The sequence below is a fragment of the Sphaerodactylus townsendi genome, linkage group LG01 (assembly GCF_021028975.2).
Source record: "Sphaerodactylus townsendi isolate TG3544 linkage group LG01, MPM_Stown_v2.3, whole genome shotgun sequence".
Lineage (NCBI taxonomy): Eukaryota > Metazoa > Chordata > Lepidosauria > Squamata > Sphaerodactylidae > Sphaerodactylus > Sphaerodactylus townsendi.
This window is the reverse complement of record NC_059425.1, coordinates 111,231,764-111,248,576: the sequence shown is the minus strand read 5'-3', so window position 1 is coordinate 111,248,576 and position 16,813 is coordinate 111,231,764. Positions and strand designations below refer to the sequence as shown.

The following is a 16,813-nucleotide window of genomic DNA, read 5'->3' as shown; positions in this document are numbered from 1 at the left end:
ATGGAAAAGAGATGTGAATGGTTTATTCATATCATGCTTCATTGCCTGATTTCCTAGCCTATTCCACACTAAAGAAACTACTCTGCCAACTCATTATATTAATGACTCTGCAATAACTTGTCCAGAAGGTCATCATTCTTTAGTTCTAAGATTCAGCAGATCATCATATCAGTTCTACATTACATTGTCAACAGTTCAAATACGTTTCACTATCATGAAATTGAAGTAACTTAGAGTCCCACGGGGGGGGGGGGGGCCAAAAGGACTAGAAGGGGGCCAAAAGGGCTCGAAGGAGCGGCCCAGCCTTGTGCCAGCATGTTTGCTCACCCTGGGGCACTTATCCTGGTGAAGAAGGCAGACACTTTGGCAGCCACCCCTCAGCCCTGCTGCTGTAACATCCAGAACGCCAGGCCACAGTAGGGCAGAGCTGCCATCCCAATCAGACACCAGTGTGGTGTGTGTTCTACCTGGGGTTTAGGGCTGGGAGCATGGTGTCCTGGTCTTGTAAGCCCTGTGGAGGGTTTCCAGAGGCGGGGATGGGGGGGTTTTGTACTTTTTGCACCTGTGCTGCCAGAAAGCCCTCTTGGCAGGGCAGGTGACAGGACAGTGGCACAGCAGCACTTCATCCTGCCACCAAGGAATTTAGATGGGGATGCCCATTTTCAAATGTTGCACGTTGTTCAGAAACAAGATACACCTACTTACCTATTTATTCAGAGATGTAACCTTGATAGATATTAGTGAAGGGACTGAACCCTGAAAAAATGATAACTGTATCAACTCACACAAGAGTTTAAAGTTTGCTACTCACAGTGGAATCTTTGTAAAACTTATTTTTAAATTTGGAGAATATTAATTTAGCAATTAGTTTGGTTAATACTGAAGACTGGAATGACATTTGCAATGTTGGAAATAATTATTAAGTACCACAGTAACATTCATACTAACTGGGTATCAGAATCTGTATGTTTTATAGTAGTATCCTTTTGGGAAATTTCCTTATTATCACTAGCTGACACTTTTTGTGGTACAACTAACATATAGGCTGACTGACATATTACTTATCTGTATACATAGTTAGCTAAGAGTTTGAATGTCCGACAATGAACCCTTAGCTAATTAGCATGCAGGATGCACAGGAACCAAAGCCTTCACTCCAATGGGCCAAAGTCCTGCACTCCAATGAACCATTTCCACCAGTGGAGCACCTCCTCCACAGTTCGGCAAAAGCCTCCTCTGCTCCACCCGCCTTTCCCAGCTGCCCCAGGTTGGGCCAAAGAGGCCTGGCGAGATATTTAATGTGCTCTTTTTGTTGATATATATTTTATACTTGTTCTGAAGCTGCAAATGAAACTGCTTCAAAACTGAATGCGACACTTGGAACTCCTGACAAGCCCTTGGAGAAAAGCCTTCAGGAATTACAAAGTGATATTGACAAAATGATGGCAGAGCTCAGAAGAAGAAAACTGCAAGTGCAAGAGGAAGCAGCCCAACGTGAATTAGAGTGAGTAGTATATGTTGCCTTAACAGAGTGAATTGGGGCCATATAGAATGTTACATGGAAAATGTGTGATTGGATCTCCTGACATTTTCTTTAACATGTGACAGGGGGCTCCTTTGAACTGGAACCATGGGTGTTTATTAACTCTCCCTTCTTCCACCATGCACTCAGCGCTTCCCCATCAAAATCAGTGGGTTAGAGTTGATGCTTTTGGGAAATGGTACAGAAAGAAAAGTTGAACCTTTTCTGCCCCAGCTCAGTAGCTGCAATCCAAATCTCTTTCAAACAAACACACTTGGTTGATTTACAGTGACAGAAAACCTCAAGAGATCCAATCATGATTGTATTTCATTCAAATTTGGTGAGATTGATAAGAGAATTCATTTCACTCTGATTAACTGTTACTTCAGTAACAAAAGTGCTCTATGTTGTGCTTTGGAATGATCCAGAGGTAGTAACTCATCAACACAAGTAGATGTTTCTGTTCACAAGAACCAAAAATGTCTTACCTAGCCACATCTTTTTTTCTGACATGGCGACCCCCATAGGGTTTTCAAGGCAAGAGATGTTCAGAGGTTGTTTGCCATTGCCTGCTTCTGCATCATGATGACCCTGGTATTCCTTGGAGGTCTCCCATCCAACTACTAAGTAGGGATGATCCTGCTAGCTTCCAAGATCTGATGAGATTTGGGCTATCCAGGTCAGGGCACCTAGCCACTTACAGCAAGATTTTTCAGGTTGCATTGACATCTTTGTGTTCTCAGAATCTACTTGCACAATGAAAAGACATCTTTTCCTTTAAATACTAAGCAAGAAATTCTGATTTTTTACAATTCTCCATGGATTTTCCCAAGAGTCACTTCATATAGGAACATTATACTCCGGTTTCTCTTCAGATCGTATATAGGAACATTTAATTTAGCTCTCTGTATTTCTGTACCTAAATAAATAAATGATAGAATGTTTCAGCATGTGGAATTGAACAAAAGGTAGGTTAAAATCCAGCTTTATAAATCACTAACCTATTATATTTCCATTCAGACTCTATAACTTTAAAATATTACAGCTAATAAATGCCAGTGCTAGCCAATTCCTTGCAATACATGACTGTACCAAAGTTTTTCTGTCTAATTTTATAGACATGCACATGAAAGAGCAAAGATCTAATGTCTGTGTTTCAAAGACTGAACTACTGCCATTGATCAGGTTGGCATCACAAAAACATGCTAACAGCTAATAAGCGGAATAAGCCTTCTGATATATGAGGAATAATAGACAGGAATAAACAGAAACTTAGGGAAATGCTTGATATTTAGGGTAAGATTTAGGGTAAGAAAAGAACATGGCCTTGTTTAGGTAAAGATAGCCCAGTTTAGCCCAGACTTGCCAGAACTTGAGACATTAGTAGGTTGATGCTGAAGTTCGTCACAAGCAAAAAGTGGACATAGATTCCTGTCTGCTAATTTCGATTAAAAACAGAGACACAGCTGTGAAACAATTCAGACACTGTTGAGCAGCATCAGGAATGGAGTCCTCAATGAAAATTAGATGAATAGAATGGCTAACACTCTTGTTCTAACAAGTCTTTTGTGTGAAAGACCCAGAATCACATCCTAAAAAGCCAGTGATGTTCTGATCAGGGCATGCCCTTCATTGTGCCCGATGTTTCAGGGTGCTCGCCACTCATCCCTGCCCAACCTAAGCAACCCACCCTATCCCTATGAAACCAGTTATGGCTGCCCTGGACAGTCAGAGAACAGGCCTAATTATTATCATAATCACTGGTGTGTTATCATTATAATTATCACCAACCTAAACATCATGAAGCAAGCGAAAAGGGGCTGCGTGACTGTATGAGCCTGTGATGTCATTCTGGCCACTCAGTAGCTTTGCATGCCAGATAACAAACGGCTTGCTGACTTCTCCAGCAAGCTTAATCCCAGGTTTCCAAAGAAATAATCTCCTCTATAGGAGTTTCCTCCTCCAGACAAAATAAAACAAGACAAGAAAGCTCCCGGCTACAAGATGTTAAGAAAGTCCAATAGCCTTTTTATTCAGGAACCAAGGAAGTCTTCTCAGATAATCAAGAGAGACTGGATCATAGTTTCAAGGAGCCAAGCCTCCGATTATGTTTTCAGCAAAAGATTTCTCAGCCTTGTTGTCCTGATCAGTTATCTGATCTCCCTAGCCCACAGCTGGTGCTTGTTATTAGCCATTACCATTAATCACTCTCATGTGTTTACATTCTAGGAAATAACCTCCTCTCCTCCAGGCAACGCCCCAACTGGTAGTGCTCCAGGCTACTATACAACTCCTACATACAGTGGCCTTTGCCAATCAGGGGAAAAAACCCCCCCCCCCAAGTCCTGCTTGGCTCCCATGGTGACCAGCTAATCCTGTGATTCTAGGGAGGGAGGGAGGGAGCTAGCGAGGGTGGGTCAGCACCAGGCAGCAAAATCTGACACCTGAGGGTGATGCAGCAAACAAATAACCTTTGATTGTGCTAATACTTTAATTGAAGTCAGCATACCATAGGCAGCCTATCCAATGGCTGCTTCTTTTTTTGGCATATCCACCCTGGCTACAAACTTCTTTCTTCCACCCTTAATCATGCAGAACTAGGAGTTGTGTTTCTATTCTCCATTTTTTTCTGTTCATTTGGTTTTTAAATGGATTTTAAATGGATATTATGAACACTTGGAATGAAGAATGTGAAGTATATTAAAATAGTTCCTATTATGTTACAGAGAAGCAGAAGCCCTCTTGAAGAGAGTGAGTAAATTGTTTGGAGAACCTAGGAAGAAAACAGAAGAGCTCAAGAACGAAGTCAGAGACAAGCTGGCAGATTACCAAGACAAAGCTAATGATGCTTTGGACCTGCTGAGAGAAGCAACCAATAAAATCAGAGAGGCAGATAGATTGTCTTCAATCAACCAAAGAAACATGACAGCAGTGGATGTAAGTACATGATCAACACTTTTTTTCTAATTTATATTCCATGTACATATATTTAAGAAAAAGATGGGCCTATGTAAAATCCATATACAAATTATTGTTATGGGCGCTTCTTTGTCTTACATGCATTATTATATTCCCTTTGGGTAAATATGGCTGATAGAGTTAACCATGTCTAAAATATAGTTTTATTCTTTTTTATTTTCTCGGTGTATCACAAATATCGTGGAATATTTGAACCTGCAGAGTATCATTTGCAAATTTTTAGAGCTAAGCTTAACTTTTTTTAAAACCAATTGTGAAGTCAAAGACATTCTCCCAGATTTTTTTTTTTGGGGGGGGGGGGGAATCTGCTTGATTCTTCATTGACAGGAGTAGCATTGGAAAGGGTCTTCTCAGTCAGATTTTGTAAGCTAAGCTCCTGAACCTTTCCTTTCTGATCTCTGACTGTTTTCCCTTTTGGCTCGGTTTCTTATCATCTATAGCCACAGAGAGGTTTATTGTGACTCTAGAGATCCTCACTAAAAATGGGATCGATATCTTCTATCTAGTCACTGCTCCCATTCTTTTCATAATTCATATACAACCTATTGCTACTACAATCAGAGATCAACTGGTTAAGGCAGATGCTCTGTCCACTGTTCCTATCAACCTTGTCCAAATTGGCATCAGTGAATACACTCAAAAATATAGAGTTCAAGTGCTGAAATACCATACTAACAACCTGAACCCTCTAGGGATTGCAATAAAGTTTACTAGAATAAATTGAAATATCGATATAAATGAAGTGTCCATTCTGTAGCCCAACAAATTGAAGTTCCAGTCGCATGCAGGTTAGGAATCCAAAACAAAGACTCATGGTGCACTGCCAATACGAGCCCACCTGCTGCAGGGAGGGAATGCACTGAGATGGCAGGATGCAGAATTCCACATGAGCGCAGGCCACTGAGTGGTCTCCTCTGCCACTTGAAGTTGAGGGCACCTTTACAGCTCCCAAGCTGAGCATGTCTTCATAAGCCCTCACCTCAGAATCCCTTTCCCCCAAAATGGATACACCCCCATGTTGATACTGCCCAACATAATAATTGTGACAGAGAAAAGAGAATAAAATAAAGCATGTGTGTGCAGAAAGAAAGAGAGAAAGAAAGAAAGAAAGAAAGAAAGAAAGAAAGAAAGAAAGAAAGAAAGAAAGAAAGAAAGAAAGAAAGAAAGAAAGAAAGAAAGAAAGAAAGAAAGAAAGAAAGAAAGAAAGAAAGAAAGAAAGAGGGAGGGAGGGAGGGAGGGAGGGAGGGAGGGAGGGAGGGAGGGAGGGAAGGAAAATCTACATGGCCTATTTGTTCCAGCTGTTCAGTGGCCTTTTGAATAACCAATAAATCACACAAAATGCCTTCAAGGCAACAAGTATTTTTGCCTGGCTATGGTAGTTTTGGAAGAACTGACTGAATAGGAACGCATGTTTCTGTCCACTTGGGTCATGAGCTCATCACCTAAGTATCAGGAAAAAAACTTTTAAGCTTAGTTGTAGAAGTTTCTAAGTGATATTTTGTGCAGGCTCAAGTATTCCTGCGTTATGACCACTCTGAGAATCCCAATTACAGGAAAGATGCCTCTTCTCATCCTTCTTGTACAATTGTAATTCTTTCTCTCAAATTGCAAAGAGAATTTAGTGCTATCCTGACAAATTAATTGACACAGTGTTTTAATTCTTGGCTGAGGAATAATTATATCTGTGAAATGTCTATAAATGTCAGAAATGAAATGGAAAGATGAATAAATTTTACTCTACTAAATATTCCACAATAAGATAGAAGCAAACTTGAATGTTAGTAAACCATGCTGCTTAATGCATAGTTACAGATAATTATAGTCAGATAAAGCACCCACTGAGACCACAGGACCAGAAAACTAAAGACCTCATTGATAGGAGCTGGACATGGGGGTCACAGAAGAGCCTGTCAGTAAAACATGCCCTTTTCCAAGGATCCCAGAGTCCCTGGAGTAGAGGAGATGGAGAGTCAGGTAATTCATCATGAGGTTTTGCAGGATGATGGCTATATGCACGTGCAGGATTCCAGCTCTGGTGACAGCTTCATGACCACTCACCTTCATAAATATCCTTAGTCCTACCTGGGTAATTATGGTATAAGCAGTTCAGTTAGATCCTGCCATTGCCTGTCTTGACTCCTGCTTGGTTTGATCCCTGTCTGCCTGTCTTGCCTCTGTCTGCTTGTGCTCAAAGAGCCCTGACCTCATTGATTAACCTGGACAGATTGATCCTGCCACACCAAGGATGGAGGAGCTTGCAGTTGAAAACCAACCCCTACTTGCCCAAGTGTTCCAGCTGTGGTCATGCTGCTGCAGCAGCAAACAGTTCTAGGGCCCATTCTGCCCAAACCTCTTCCTGGGAAGTGCCTTGTGAGCCCTCCCCCCAAAAAACTGGCAGGTAGCTCTAATGAGTTTTGGGGGTGTGTGTGTGTTGAACAATGCCTTGGAGCTCTGACCTTGAAACTTCCTCAATGGCTGAATCAAGGTATGCTTTGTGCTCAGTTTATTGAAGGGGGGAGGCATCCAGATGGCTACCCACTCCTTCTGGAATGCAAACTTATGTTAGATGGTTTCAGTGTGTTGAAGATCCACTTGACCACTTCCTTTATAGAGCCCCAGAAGACAGAAATGGCCAACTGTCAGATCCATCCATTGAAGAAATGGAGAGGATTGGTTACAGATTGTGCTGCAGACCTTTAATTGCTGAACAATGCAGCATTGATAGACCAATTTCAAGAGATACTTTCCAACAAAGTTCTGGACAAGTTAGCCTGGGTTAAACACCCATCCATGTTGCAGGACCTACTTAGGTTGAAGTTTGATGGGGCCTGCCAACATGAAAACCTGCCAACATGCTCAGGCGTGAACCATGTCCTCTCAGAAGCGATCAGTCTTTAATCCAGGAAACACTGGGTCCCAAGCACTTAGGGTGACCCCACAGCACTTTCAAAGCAAGAGATGTTCAGAGATGGTCTGCTATTTCGTGCCTCCTCATGGACTGAGAGAGCTCTGAGAAAACTGTGACTGGCTGAAGGCCACCCAGAATGCTTCATGTGGAGGAGTGGGGAATCAAAGCCAGTTCTCCAGATTAGAGTATGCTACTGTTAAACACTATAACATGCTGCCTCTTTAGCACCAGAAGTACTCTGTGCTCATTGCCCACTGCTGCTTCAGTTCTCTTTGTAAGATAATTGTGGAGATCATTGCAGTAACTAATAACTATGGTAACTGAACAAGATCACTATCAAGACCCATCACCTCTTCCTCTAATCCCCAGGTGGTTAGAACAGCTCTGAAGAATGTCGATTTACACCAGACTGGATCTCTGTAGAGTATGCAATGTGGTCTGCATTCAATATGTTTTGCACCAGCTATTTGGCAATTTATATGTACCTCATATGGCCAATTTGAGTATCTGATCAGGCTATTTTGACTCTGTAACACACCTGCAGTCTTCCAGCACTTCATGAATAACAATCTCATATTGGAGGAATATGTCACAATATAGACTTCTGCCTACCCACCTGCCCACTTGGACTCATGCTCACCTTGACTCCTGCCTTGCTTCTGGTCAGCCTGTGCTCAAATACAGTGATCTGTTCAAAGAGCAACCTGGACACTCCCAGTATGATTCTAATTAATCTTCACTACTAGTGTAACTGTACTTTCAGCTCCTTTTAACTCCAAGCAAGCAATTAAGTGTTCATATGTAAATTCAGATTATAAATCAAACTACCATTTATCTTTGTAAGTAACTGGTATAAAGAATTTGACTTGATTTAATTTTAATTGCGAAGTCCTGAAAGCACATTATACTGTACATTAACAAGTGCTTTGCCATGGCAGAAAGAACAAAGTCAACCTCCAGTGAAAACAAATGTTTCAGTTTCTTGTTTATATCTTTGTCAGTTTATACTGGAAGGCAATTATTAGTCCTAGTTTTCATAAGCTATTTAAAAGCTTGATGGATGATCAGTTGCCTCATTCTTAAAGTAACTCGGATTTTTCAGCTTCATTTCAAAGTAAAATCCAAGGTTCTAAAAGATAAAAATGGTTTCTTCTCTGAATACTTTTATGACATTCCATGTATTTGGCCAGTTTATCCCTCAGCAAAATGAGAAAATTATTTTTCTTTTCATTTGTGTAACAATATCGCTATCATTTTGTCAGTCTTTTATGAACCTTAATTTTTTAAGGATCAAACCACATTGAGGATTCAATTAATGGAAATCCAGACATGATTTGACCAGAAAAGGTGACTTGGGGGAGGGGCAAAGCCCCAGAAGAAGAGGGAAAAGATATAATATTTGTAACTGGATCTTGTTTATTTTTATCCCACTGGGAATTAAAGCAACCAGGAAGAATCACTTATACCAGAAATGATCCCAGAAATGAACACTTCTCCAGTGTTATGATCCCAATGGCTGCATTTTGAGGCTGAATTCCATTCATGGTAGTCCAATATCACATATCATTTGGTCTTAAAAGGATATTTCACTGAGGGGTTTTTCCTCACCAGAATAGCTAGAAACCTCTGAAAATCAGCAGACATGTTAGTTCTATTCCTATATCCTTACTCTTTAAAATATATATATAACTCACATCTATCACACATAGACCACACATACAACCTATTCACATTTTTGTATATAGGCAAAACATCTTAGAAATCTCACATACCGTTGAAGGTTTTCACTACTGGAATCAATTGACTGTTTTGGATTTTCTTGGCTGTGTGGCCGTGGTCTGGTATTTTTTGCTCCCGACATTTCACCCACATCTATGGCTGTCATCTTCAGAGCTATGTCGTGGGCCCCCTCTGTACATTCAGGATAATGCACTTTCAATCCACTTTCAGTGCACTTTGCAGCTGGGTTTTACTGTGCAGAATAGCAAAATCCACTTTCAAACAATTGTGAAAGTGGATTGAAAGTGCATTATTTTGCATGTGCGGAAGGGGCCATGGTAGGCTGTGTTTCTCTTTCTGACACATCTCACCATGACATACTTCTGAAGATGCCAACCATAGATGTGGGTGAAACTTAAGGAACACAAACTACCAGACCACGGCCACACAGCCCAGAAAACCCACAACAACCATATCTCGCATACCTTGCACTCCATGCACAAATGTCACCATACGCTTCACATTTTCTGTTTGCTGCTCATTCTATCCTTTTGCAGTGACAATTTAATTCTTTAGAAGTCCAGATGTTTGTGTATATTACATGGGACTACAGCAAGAAAGTCAGTAGCAGAAGGAATCTCAAAGATTTCTGCCCATGATTACCTAAGGATTTCCTCCCACTTTTACGTTTCTTTGGGGATAAATTAGCAAGAAGCATCTGACAAAGGGAGCTTTTATTTTCCAAACATTTTACCCTGAAAATCATGTTATTCTCTAAGGTGCTGCTGGACTTGAATCCATCCCTTCTACTGCAGATCAACACAGCTATCCTCTAAAAACTACCTGCTGAAAGGCTGTGCTAGTTCTTTCATTTGAGCCACCATCCATTTTTCTAAATGATGGTAAGCTCCTTAAAGTGGGTGCTGTTCAAAACAGGCAACAAGGAAAGTAGCAAGAAGTTTTGTTAAAAGTGAAATCACATATGCAAACAAATGTATGTTCATTTGAACCATTTTTCTCTCAATAATGAAATCTATAGAAAAAGAAGCAAGCTGTGGAAGATGGAAGACAGGAGGCTGAAAATACTATAAAAGAAGGGAATGATATCCTTAATGAGGCTAATGACCTTGTAAATGGAATCAACTCAGCTGTAGAGGTAAGTTTAATATACCCGGCACACAATAAGACAGATTTTCATAAAACTGAAGTAGGGAATATCAGAAGAAATGGATTGAGTTAATATTTATGAAAATTGTAATATTGGCATCGTAAACTATGGATTGGATCCAATGAACTATGAACAAAATGAGTTAATAAGAGCTGATCTCTCTCCCCTCTACTTTAGCCTTCTGTAACCTCATTATGGGTTGTCGTGCTGTGGGGGGAAGGGTAGAAGTCAATTAATAGATTCATGTTTTATATTTTCTGTCACCACTCACTAGTTAAGGTTGTACAGCTGAAAGAGTCTAATGTTGTTGCATCCATCCATTTCTGAAGGTAAGCAGATATCAGCCTGGCCAGCACTTGGATAGAAAGCTCCCTAAGAACTAAAGCCCTGAATTCACCAGATAATTAAAAAAACCCAGAAAGGTGGTTGTGCCAAAAAAAAGGTAAAATTTGGATTTGAGACTAATGGATCTGATTTTTTATTTTTTTTTAGTAAACCTGGATATCCATGAACCTCAGGCCTATTAGAGCCAAACCTGAATTTTACCACCACCTCCCGTATTTTGGGAGGGTTGGTTTGACTTTGCCAAATACATACCCCTAATAAACAGAGTGGGAGTGGGTGTGGTGTTATTTTAATGTAAATTTTTGTTGTTTTTTGTAATATTTTATTCATGATGTTTGTATTGTGGTTTTTATTGTTTTTTACCTTTGTAAGCCACCTAGAGATGCTAGTATGAGGTAGGATTCAAATATTACAATATTATAAGTTTCCCCACATTGTGGGGAAAACGTAACAGCTGGAAAGCTTGCATTCAGTAACTTAAACCTTCTTTTGTTTTATGGTTCTCAGTATGTGGATGATGTTCAGGACAAAATTGGTCCATTGTCTGATGAGCTAAAGAATAAAATAGATGATCTGTCTCAATACATCAGAGACAGGAGACTCCCAGAGAAGGTGTTGGAGGCAGAGAATCATGCAGCACAACTGAATGATTCATCTGCAATACTGGATGGGTATGTTAACCATGAGTTTGCAATTTTTATGTGAAATAGAATATTCTGAAAAATTTTCTTAATGATAAAAGTATATTTAATATTTTATTGTAGAATAAATGAAAAGCTGTGGTAGATCAAACTAATTATCCATGTAGTTGACCATTCTGTTCCACCCAGTGCCAGCCTTCCTTCTGGAAGGATGACAAGTACAGAGCCCAAAGTCCTCTCCCATGGCCATTTTCTGGTAGGAGGTGGCTTCTTCTAAGCTTTTTGGTTCCATTTAGTCATTACAGTTAATAGCCATTGATAAACCATCCTTTTTAAACTAGGAAATTTCTCACTTGGTCATTGCATCATTGTGGTCTTTCCAAGTTGAAGTGACAACTGTCCAGTTGGGTGCTGTGTGGTTTCCGGGCTGTATGGCCGTGTTCTAGCAGCATTCTCTCCTGACGTTTCGCCTGCATCTGTGGCTGGCATCTTCAGAGGATCTGATGTTGGAAAAGCAAGTGGAGTATATATATCTGTTGGAGTGTCCAGGGTGGGTGGAGAAACATAGTCTGTGAGTAACAAAGAAGGCAACCAGGTCAATAGTTGAGGGCATCTGAATAGAAGTCTGAGTAACAATGAAGACTATAGCATGAGAGTGTCAATGGAGATAGCAAGGTCACTGGTGGGAGCATCTGAATAGAAGTATCCTGGCCTTTGTTTCTTTTGTCTATGGTCATCCTGTGTTTGTGTGGAGCTGGTTAGATACTGTCTTGACTCTAGTATTTTTCAACACTGGCAGCCAAGTTCTGTTCATTTTCATAGTTTCTTCCTTCCTATTAAAATTGTCCATGTGCTTATGGATTTCAATTGCTTCTCTGTGTAGTCTTAGACGTAGTGGTTTTCAGAGTGGTCCAGAATTTCTGTTTTTCCAAATAATATTCTGTGTCCAGGTTGGTTTATCATGTGTTCTGCTATTGCTGATTTTTCTGGCTGAAATAGTCTGCAGGTGCCTTTGCCCCTGAGTGGTTCTTTTGATACGTGTCACCAAGTGCGCTGCGTTTGGTGGTTCCCTTGTTATGTAGACTTTGTCCACAGCTGCATGGTATCGTGATAGACCTGCAGTAGCTAAAGGGGATCCCTTCTTATCCCTTTGCTGAACGTGTGAGCATCTGTTGAATTTTCTTAGTGGGTCTGTAGGATTGTTTTGTAGGTTGGTGCTTCTTCATCAGTTTTCCTGTCATGCGATCAGTGGTTCCCTTTGATGTATGTTAAGAACACTTTCCCTCTAGATGGCCTCTTTATCTTTTGTTCATGTGGCTTGTTCTTGGTCTTGGCAACCCTTTAACGCATTTATCTGTATTAGAGTAACCATTAGCCCTTGTAGAGCCCCTGTTTAGGTGATCCAATTCATCTTGTAGGAGGTGAGGTTCACAGATTCTGTTTGCGCGATGTACATAAAATTAAAAGTTTCTTTTATGGTGCTCCTTTTTTGCCCTGGATGGTGATTGGAGTTTTTGTGTAGATATCTGTCTGTGTGCGTAGGTTTTCTGTATACTGTGTGTCCCAATTGCTGGTTTAGTTTGCGGATCCAGGGCAAAAAAGGAGCACCATAAAAACTTTGGTACATCGGGCAAACAGAATCTGTGAACCTCACCTCCTACAAGATGAATTGAATCACCTAAACAGGGCTCTATTCTATTCAGATGCCCTCAACTATTGACCTGGTTGCCTTCTTTGTTACTCACAAACTATGTTTCTCCACCCACCCTGGACACTCCAACAGATATATATATATCTCCACTTGCTTTTCCAACATCAGATCCTCTGAAGATGCCAGCCACAGATGCAGGCGAAACGTCAGGAGAGAATGCTGCTAGAACACGGCCATACAGCCCGGAAACCACACAGCACCCAAGTGATTCCGGCCGTGAAAGCCTTCGACAATAAACTGTCCAGTTGCTTCTAAATACAAAACATGGGGCCCAGGTTGTGATGTTTCGTCTTGTCTTCAGTTTCATGTTATGAAGCTAAAGTTATTCTGAAACTTCTAGCAACTAGAACTATCAGAGTCTTAAATATGCCATTGCTTATATCACTTCCTAAGTGATTTATGCTTCATCCTCTGATACCACAATTTATTTGTTGTATGACCTGGCTTTAGGCAGTGTAGATATGTTCATCCTTTCTGATGAGAACCAAGTTGGTAAATTTAAACTGAATCTACAGGTGGAAGGTTGTGTGTTTCAGGTTTCTCTTCCCTGTGCTTTTAAAAGTTGTTGTGTCTTTTAAATCCCAACAGGATCCTTGATGAAGCTAAAAACCTCTCCTTCAATGCCACAGTAGCTTTTAATGCCTATAGCAACATTAAGGACTTTATTGATGAAGCTGATGGAATTGCCAAAGGAGCTAAAGCTCGTGCAAATGAAGCTATACGACTGGTAAGAGAAAGTGAGAATCTCTAAGTCAGAAAAATAAAAATATGATCTCACCAAAGTCAGACATACGAGTAAATTCACATCAGGCCCAATTAACAGTATCTAAAAAAGCATGAATTTGATTTCATCAATAGATTTTTAATGCTTCTCTGACTAAAGTCTGAGTCTGCATTCCAATAACTATGGCAGATCACATGGTTTTATGCCATATTGGTGGCATCTCTGTGTCTAGTAACAAATAAGAAATGTATCACAGGTGTGGCATACAACCGTGCAGTTTTTCTTAAATGGGTAAGTTAATGATATTCCGTACCAGTTTGGGAACAATCATGGTGGAACAATCACACCAATCTAGGTAATGTGTTTACCATGCCTTAAAGTGGAAAATATTTGAGGAATTGGATAAAAGATAAATACAGTAAATAAATGATTTAAGGGATTTGCAAGATTATCTGCTTTGTGGTCTGAGAGGAAGTCCAGGAAACAAAGCAGATAAATTAAGGCAACTGCAATGGGACATCAGTTAGACAGTCAGTTAAGCTGTGGATTGCACTTTGAAAGGCTCCTAGCTATATCAGCACATAAATGCTTAGCATTGGCTGTATTTAGAGCCATTACAATTATACTGCAACAATGTTATAAATGTATTACAGGTAAATACAGTGACTGTCCTTGCAACCTTGGGGACTACTGTTTGATTGGACAAGAAAAAGATATTCTATGAAAATATATTCTATAAAGCAGTGTATTGAACAGCAAGAAAATAAATTTCACATTACTATTTTTGTTTGTAAATACACCCAGGTTAAGCTTGCTTGTTACAAAGATTTAAAATGAAATAGAAGACCAGATGAATTAAAACTGTAACTTTTCCTTGCTTCTACTGCAGTCTCAGTCCTGGGTAAACAACCATTACATGTTTTATCCCAACCTTTCCTCAGGAAACACATAGGCAGCCTCTATTTCATCATCTGAACAACCCTATGAGAAAGGTTAAGCTGAAAGATATGGTAACGCATTTTGCATCATAACTAAGCCTGAGAGGGGTGGGGCAGTATGGAAACTTAATTAAATTAAATTAGTCCCAATTAACGAAATACACCAGACTTAAGTTTGTTTCATTTGTAATGGCAAACCATTAGCAATGTGCATACCAAAATTCTTGACCCAAAAATAGATGCCAAAAAAATGTCATCAGGAAATCCAGTGTATTTATGGGATGAAATACAAAGAAGAAGAAGAAGAGAATTTGGATTTATACCCCGCCTTTCTCTCCTGTAAGGAGTTTCAAAACAACTTACAAATGCCTTCCCTTATTGTCCTGTTAACAGAAGCTTTGTGAGGTAAGTGGGGCTGAGAGAGATCTAAGAAAACTGATAAGCCCAAGGTCACCCAGTAGGCTTCATGTGTAAGTGTGGAGAAACAAATCCAGATCAACAGATAAGAGTCTTGGGTGCTGTGTGGTTTCCAGGCTGTATGGCCGTGTTCTAGCAGCATTCTCTCCTGACGTTTCGCCTGCGTCTGTGGCTGGCATTTTCAGAGGATCCTCTGAAGATGCCAGCCACAGACGCAGGCGAAACGTCAGGAGAGAATGCTGCTAGAACACGGCCATACAGCCCGGAAACCACACAGCACCCAAGTGATTCCGGCCGTGAAAGCCTTCGACAATAGATAAGAGTCTGTTGCTCGTGTGGAGGAGTGGAGAATCAACCTGGTTCTCCAGATTAGGGCCCACCACTCTTAACCACTACACTATGCTGGCTCTGGAATTACAGAACTTTCTTGAGTTATAAGATGGAATAGGGTATCTTTCCAAACTTCTTATATCCTTATGAATTAATTATTGAATGTTCCATTTTATTGACTGTCAATATCAGCCCCATCCAAAGGTGGGACTTAAAAGGCTTCAAGGAGCAACACAGCCCTCCGCTGAGTGTTAGCCCTCCCAGGGCACTACCCTACAGAGGGGGCAAATTCACCAGGATCCACCCATCCCACAGCTCCACTGACACAAAACCCAGACGTCCGAGCTGCAGTGGGGCTGCGCTGGTGTCCCCCTTGGACATTCCCAGGGTACAGTTAATGTTAATTGGCTCCCTGGGCCAGGATTGTGGCTGGCTCCTGCCCTCCCCAGCCTCACTGGGGCAGGAGCCAGCCTACAGGGAAGCCAGGGGGCGGGGTTTGATGGCTGGCAGCTTGGGCGGGCACCACAGCAGCAGGTCGGCTCCTGCCCAGCAGCCAGGGCAGAAGCCAGCCTCAGGTGCCTGCCTAAGCCACTTGCTGCTGAGCCTCGACCATAGGCCAACTCCTGCCCGAGCGCTGGCTCCTGCCTGAGAGCTGGCCTGTGGCCACAGCTCACACAGGCACCTGAGACCCGCTCCTGCCTCCCTGGCCTCCCTGCTGACAGGGAGGCTGGCTCTTGGGCAGGCCTGCAGCCACGGCTCAGCAGCAGGTGGCTCAGGTGGGCACAATAGCCACAGCCAGCCTCCCTATCAGCAGGGAGACCAGGGAGTACAGGAGCTGACCTGCAGTGGCGCTCACCTGAGCAGCATGGAGGGAGCGTCTGTGTACTGGCCAGGTCCCACAAGGTCCTGGCCGGTGCCTGGTGCCCCCCCCCCACGTAATCAAATGGCATGTTCCTGGGGACATGGGATACTCCACATTCCCATTAGTGGTACACCACTGCCTGTATGCCTTTTGGGGCTTTTCGGTGATGGTGGGGGGGGGTCATGACTTTCCCCTGCTACTTACACCACCAGAAAGCCCTCTTGCAAGCAGTAGGACAGTGCTATATTGGCACTGTGGCCCACTGCCTCCAGGTTTGGAGGGACTGTAAGTGTAATCCACCTTGAGTCTCTGTGAGAAAGGTGGACTATAAATAATATAAATAAAATAGAAACCATCCAGGGAACTGAAGCAGTTCTGGAGCAAAACTGCAGGATACCAAAACTTTCAATTATCCTAAAACCTGCCCAAGTTTTAAAGGATTTGGACAAAGGGGTCCTGTTTTATAGACTCCTAGACAAAAAAAGTCCCAAGCCGTTCTGGTCTCCATTGTTTCTCATTCGTGTGGGGAGGGGGATGCCATATATATAA

At 41.6% G+C, this 16,813-nt stretch overlaps 1 protein-coding gene across 1 annotated transcript in view; it reads left to right on the top strand.

Moving 5' to 3' along the window:
- The window catches only part of LAMA2 (laminin subunit alpha 2), a 549,054-nt gene that overhangs the window by 429,229 nt on the left and 103,012 nt on the right, over window positions 1-16,813 (top strand). Inside the window, exons 35-39 of the mRNA XM_048490901.1 lie at window positions 1,342-1,504; window positions 4,249-4,459; window positions 10,168-10,284; window positions 11,149-11,312; window positions 13,582-13,720. Of these exons, the coding sequence (XP_048346858.1) occupies window positions 1,342-1,504; window positions 4,249-4,459; window positions 10,168-10,284; window positions 11,149-11,312; window positions 13,582-13,720 (794 nt within the window). The remainder of the gene's footprint in view (window positions 1-1,341; window positions 1,505-4,248; window positions 4,460-10,167; window positions 10,285-11,148; window positions 11,313-13,581; window positions 13,721-16,813) is intronic.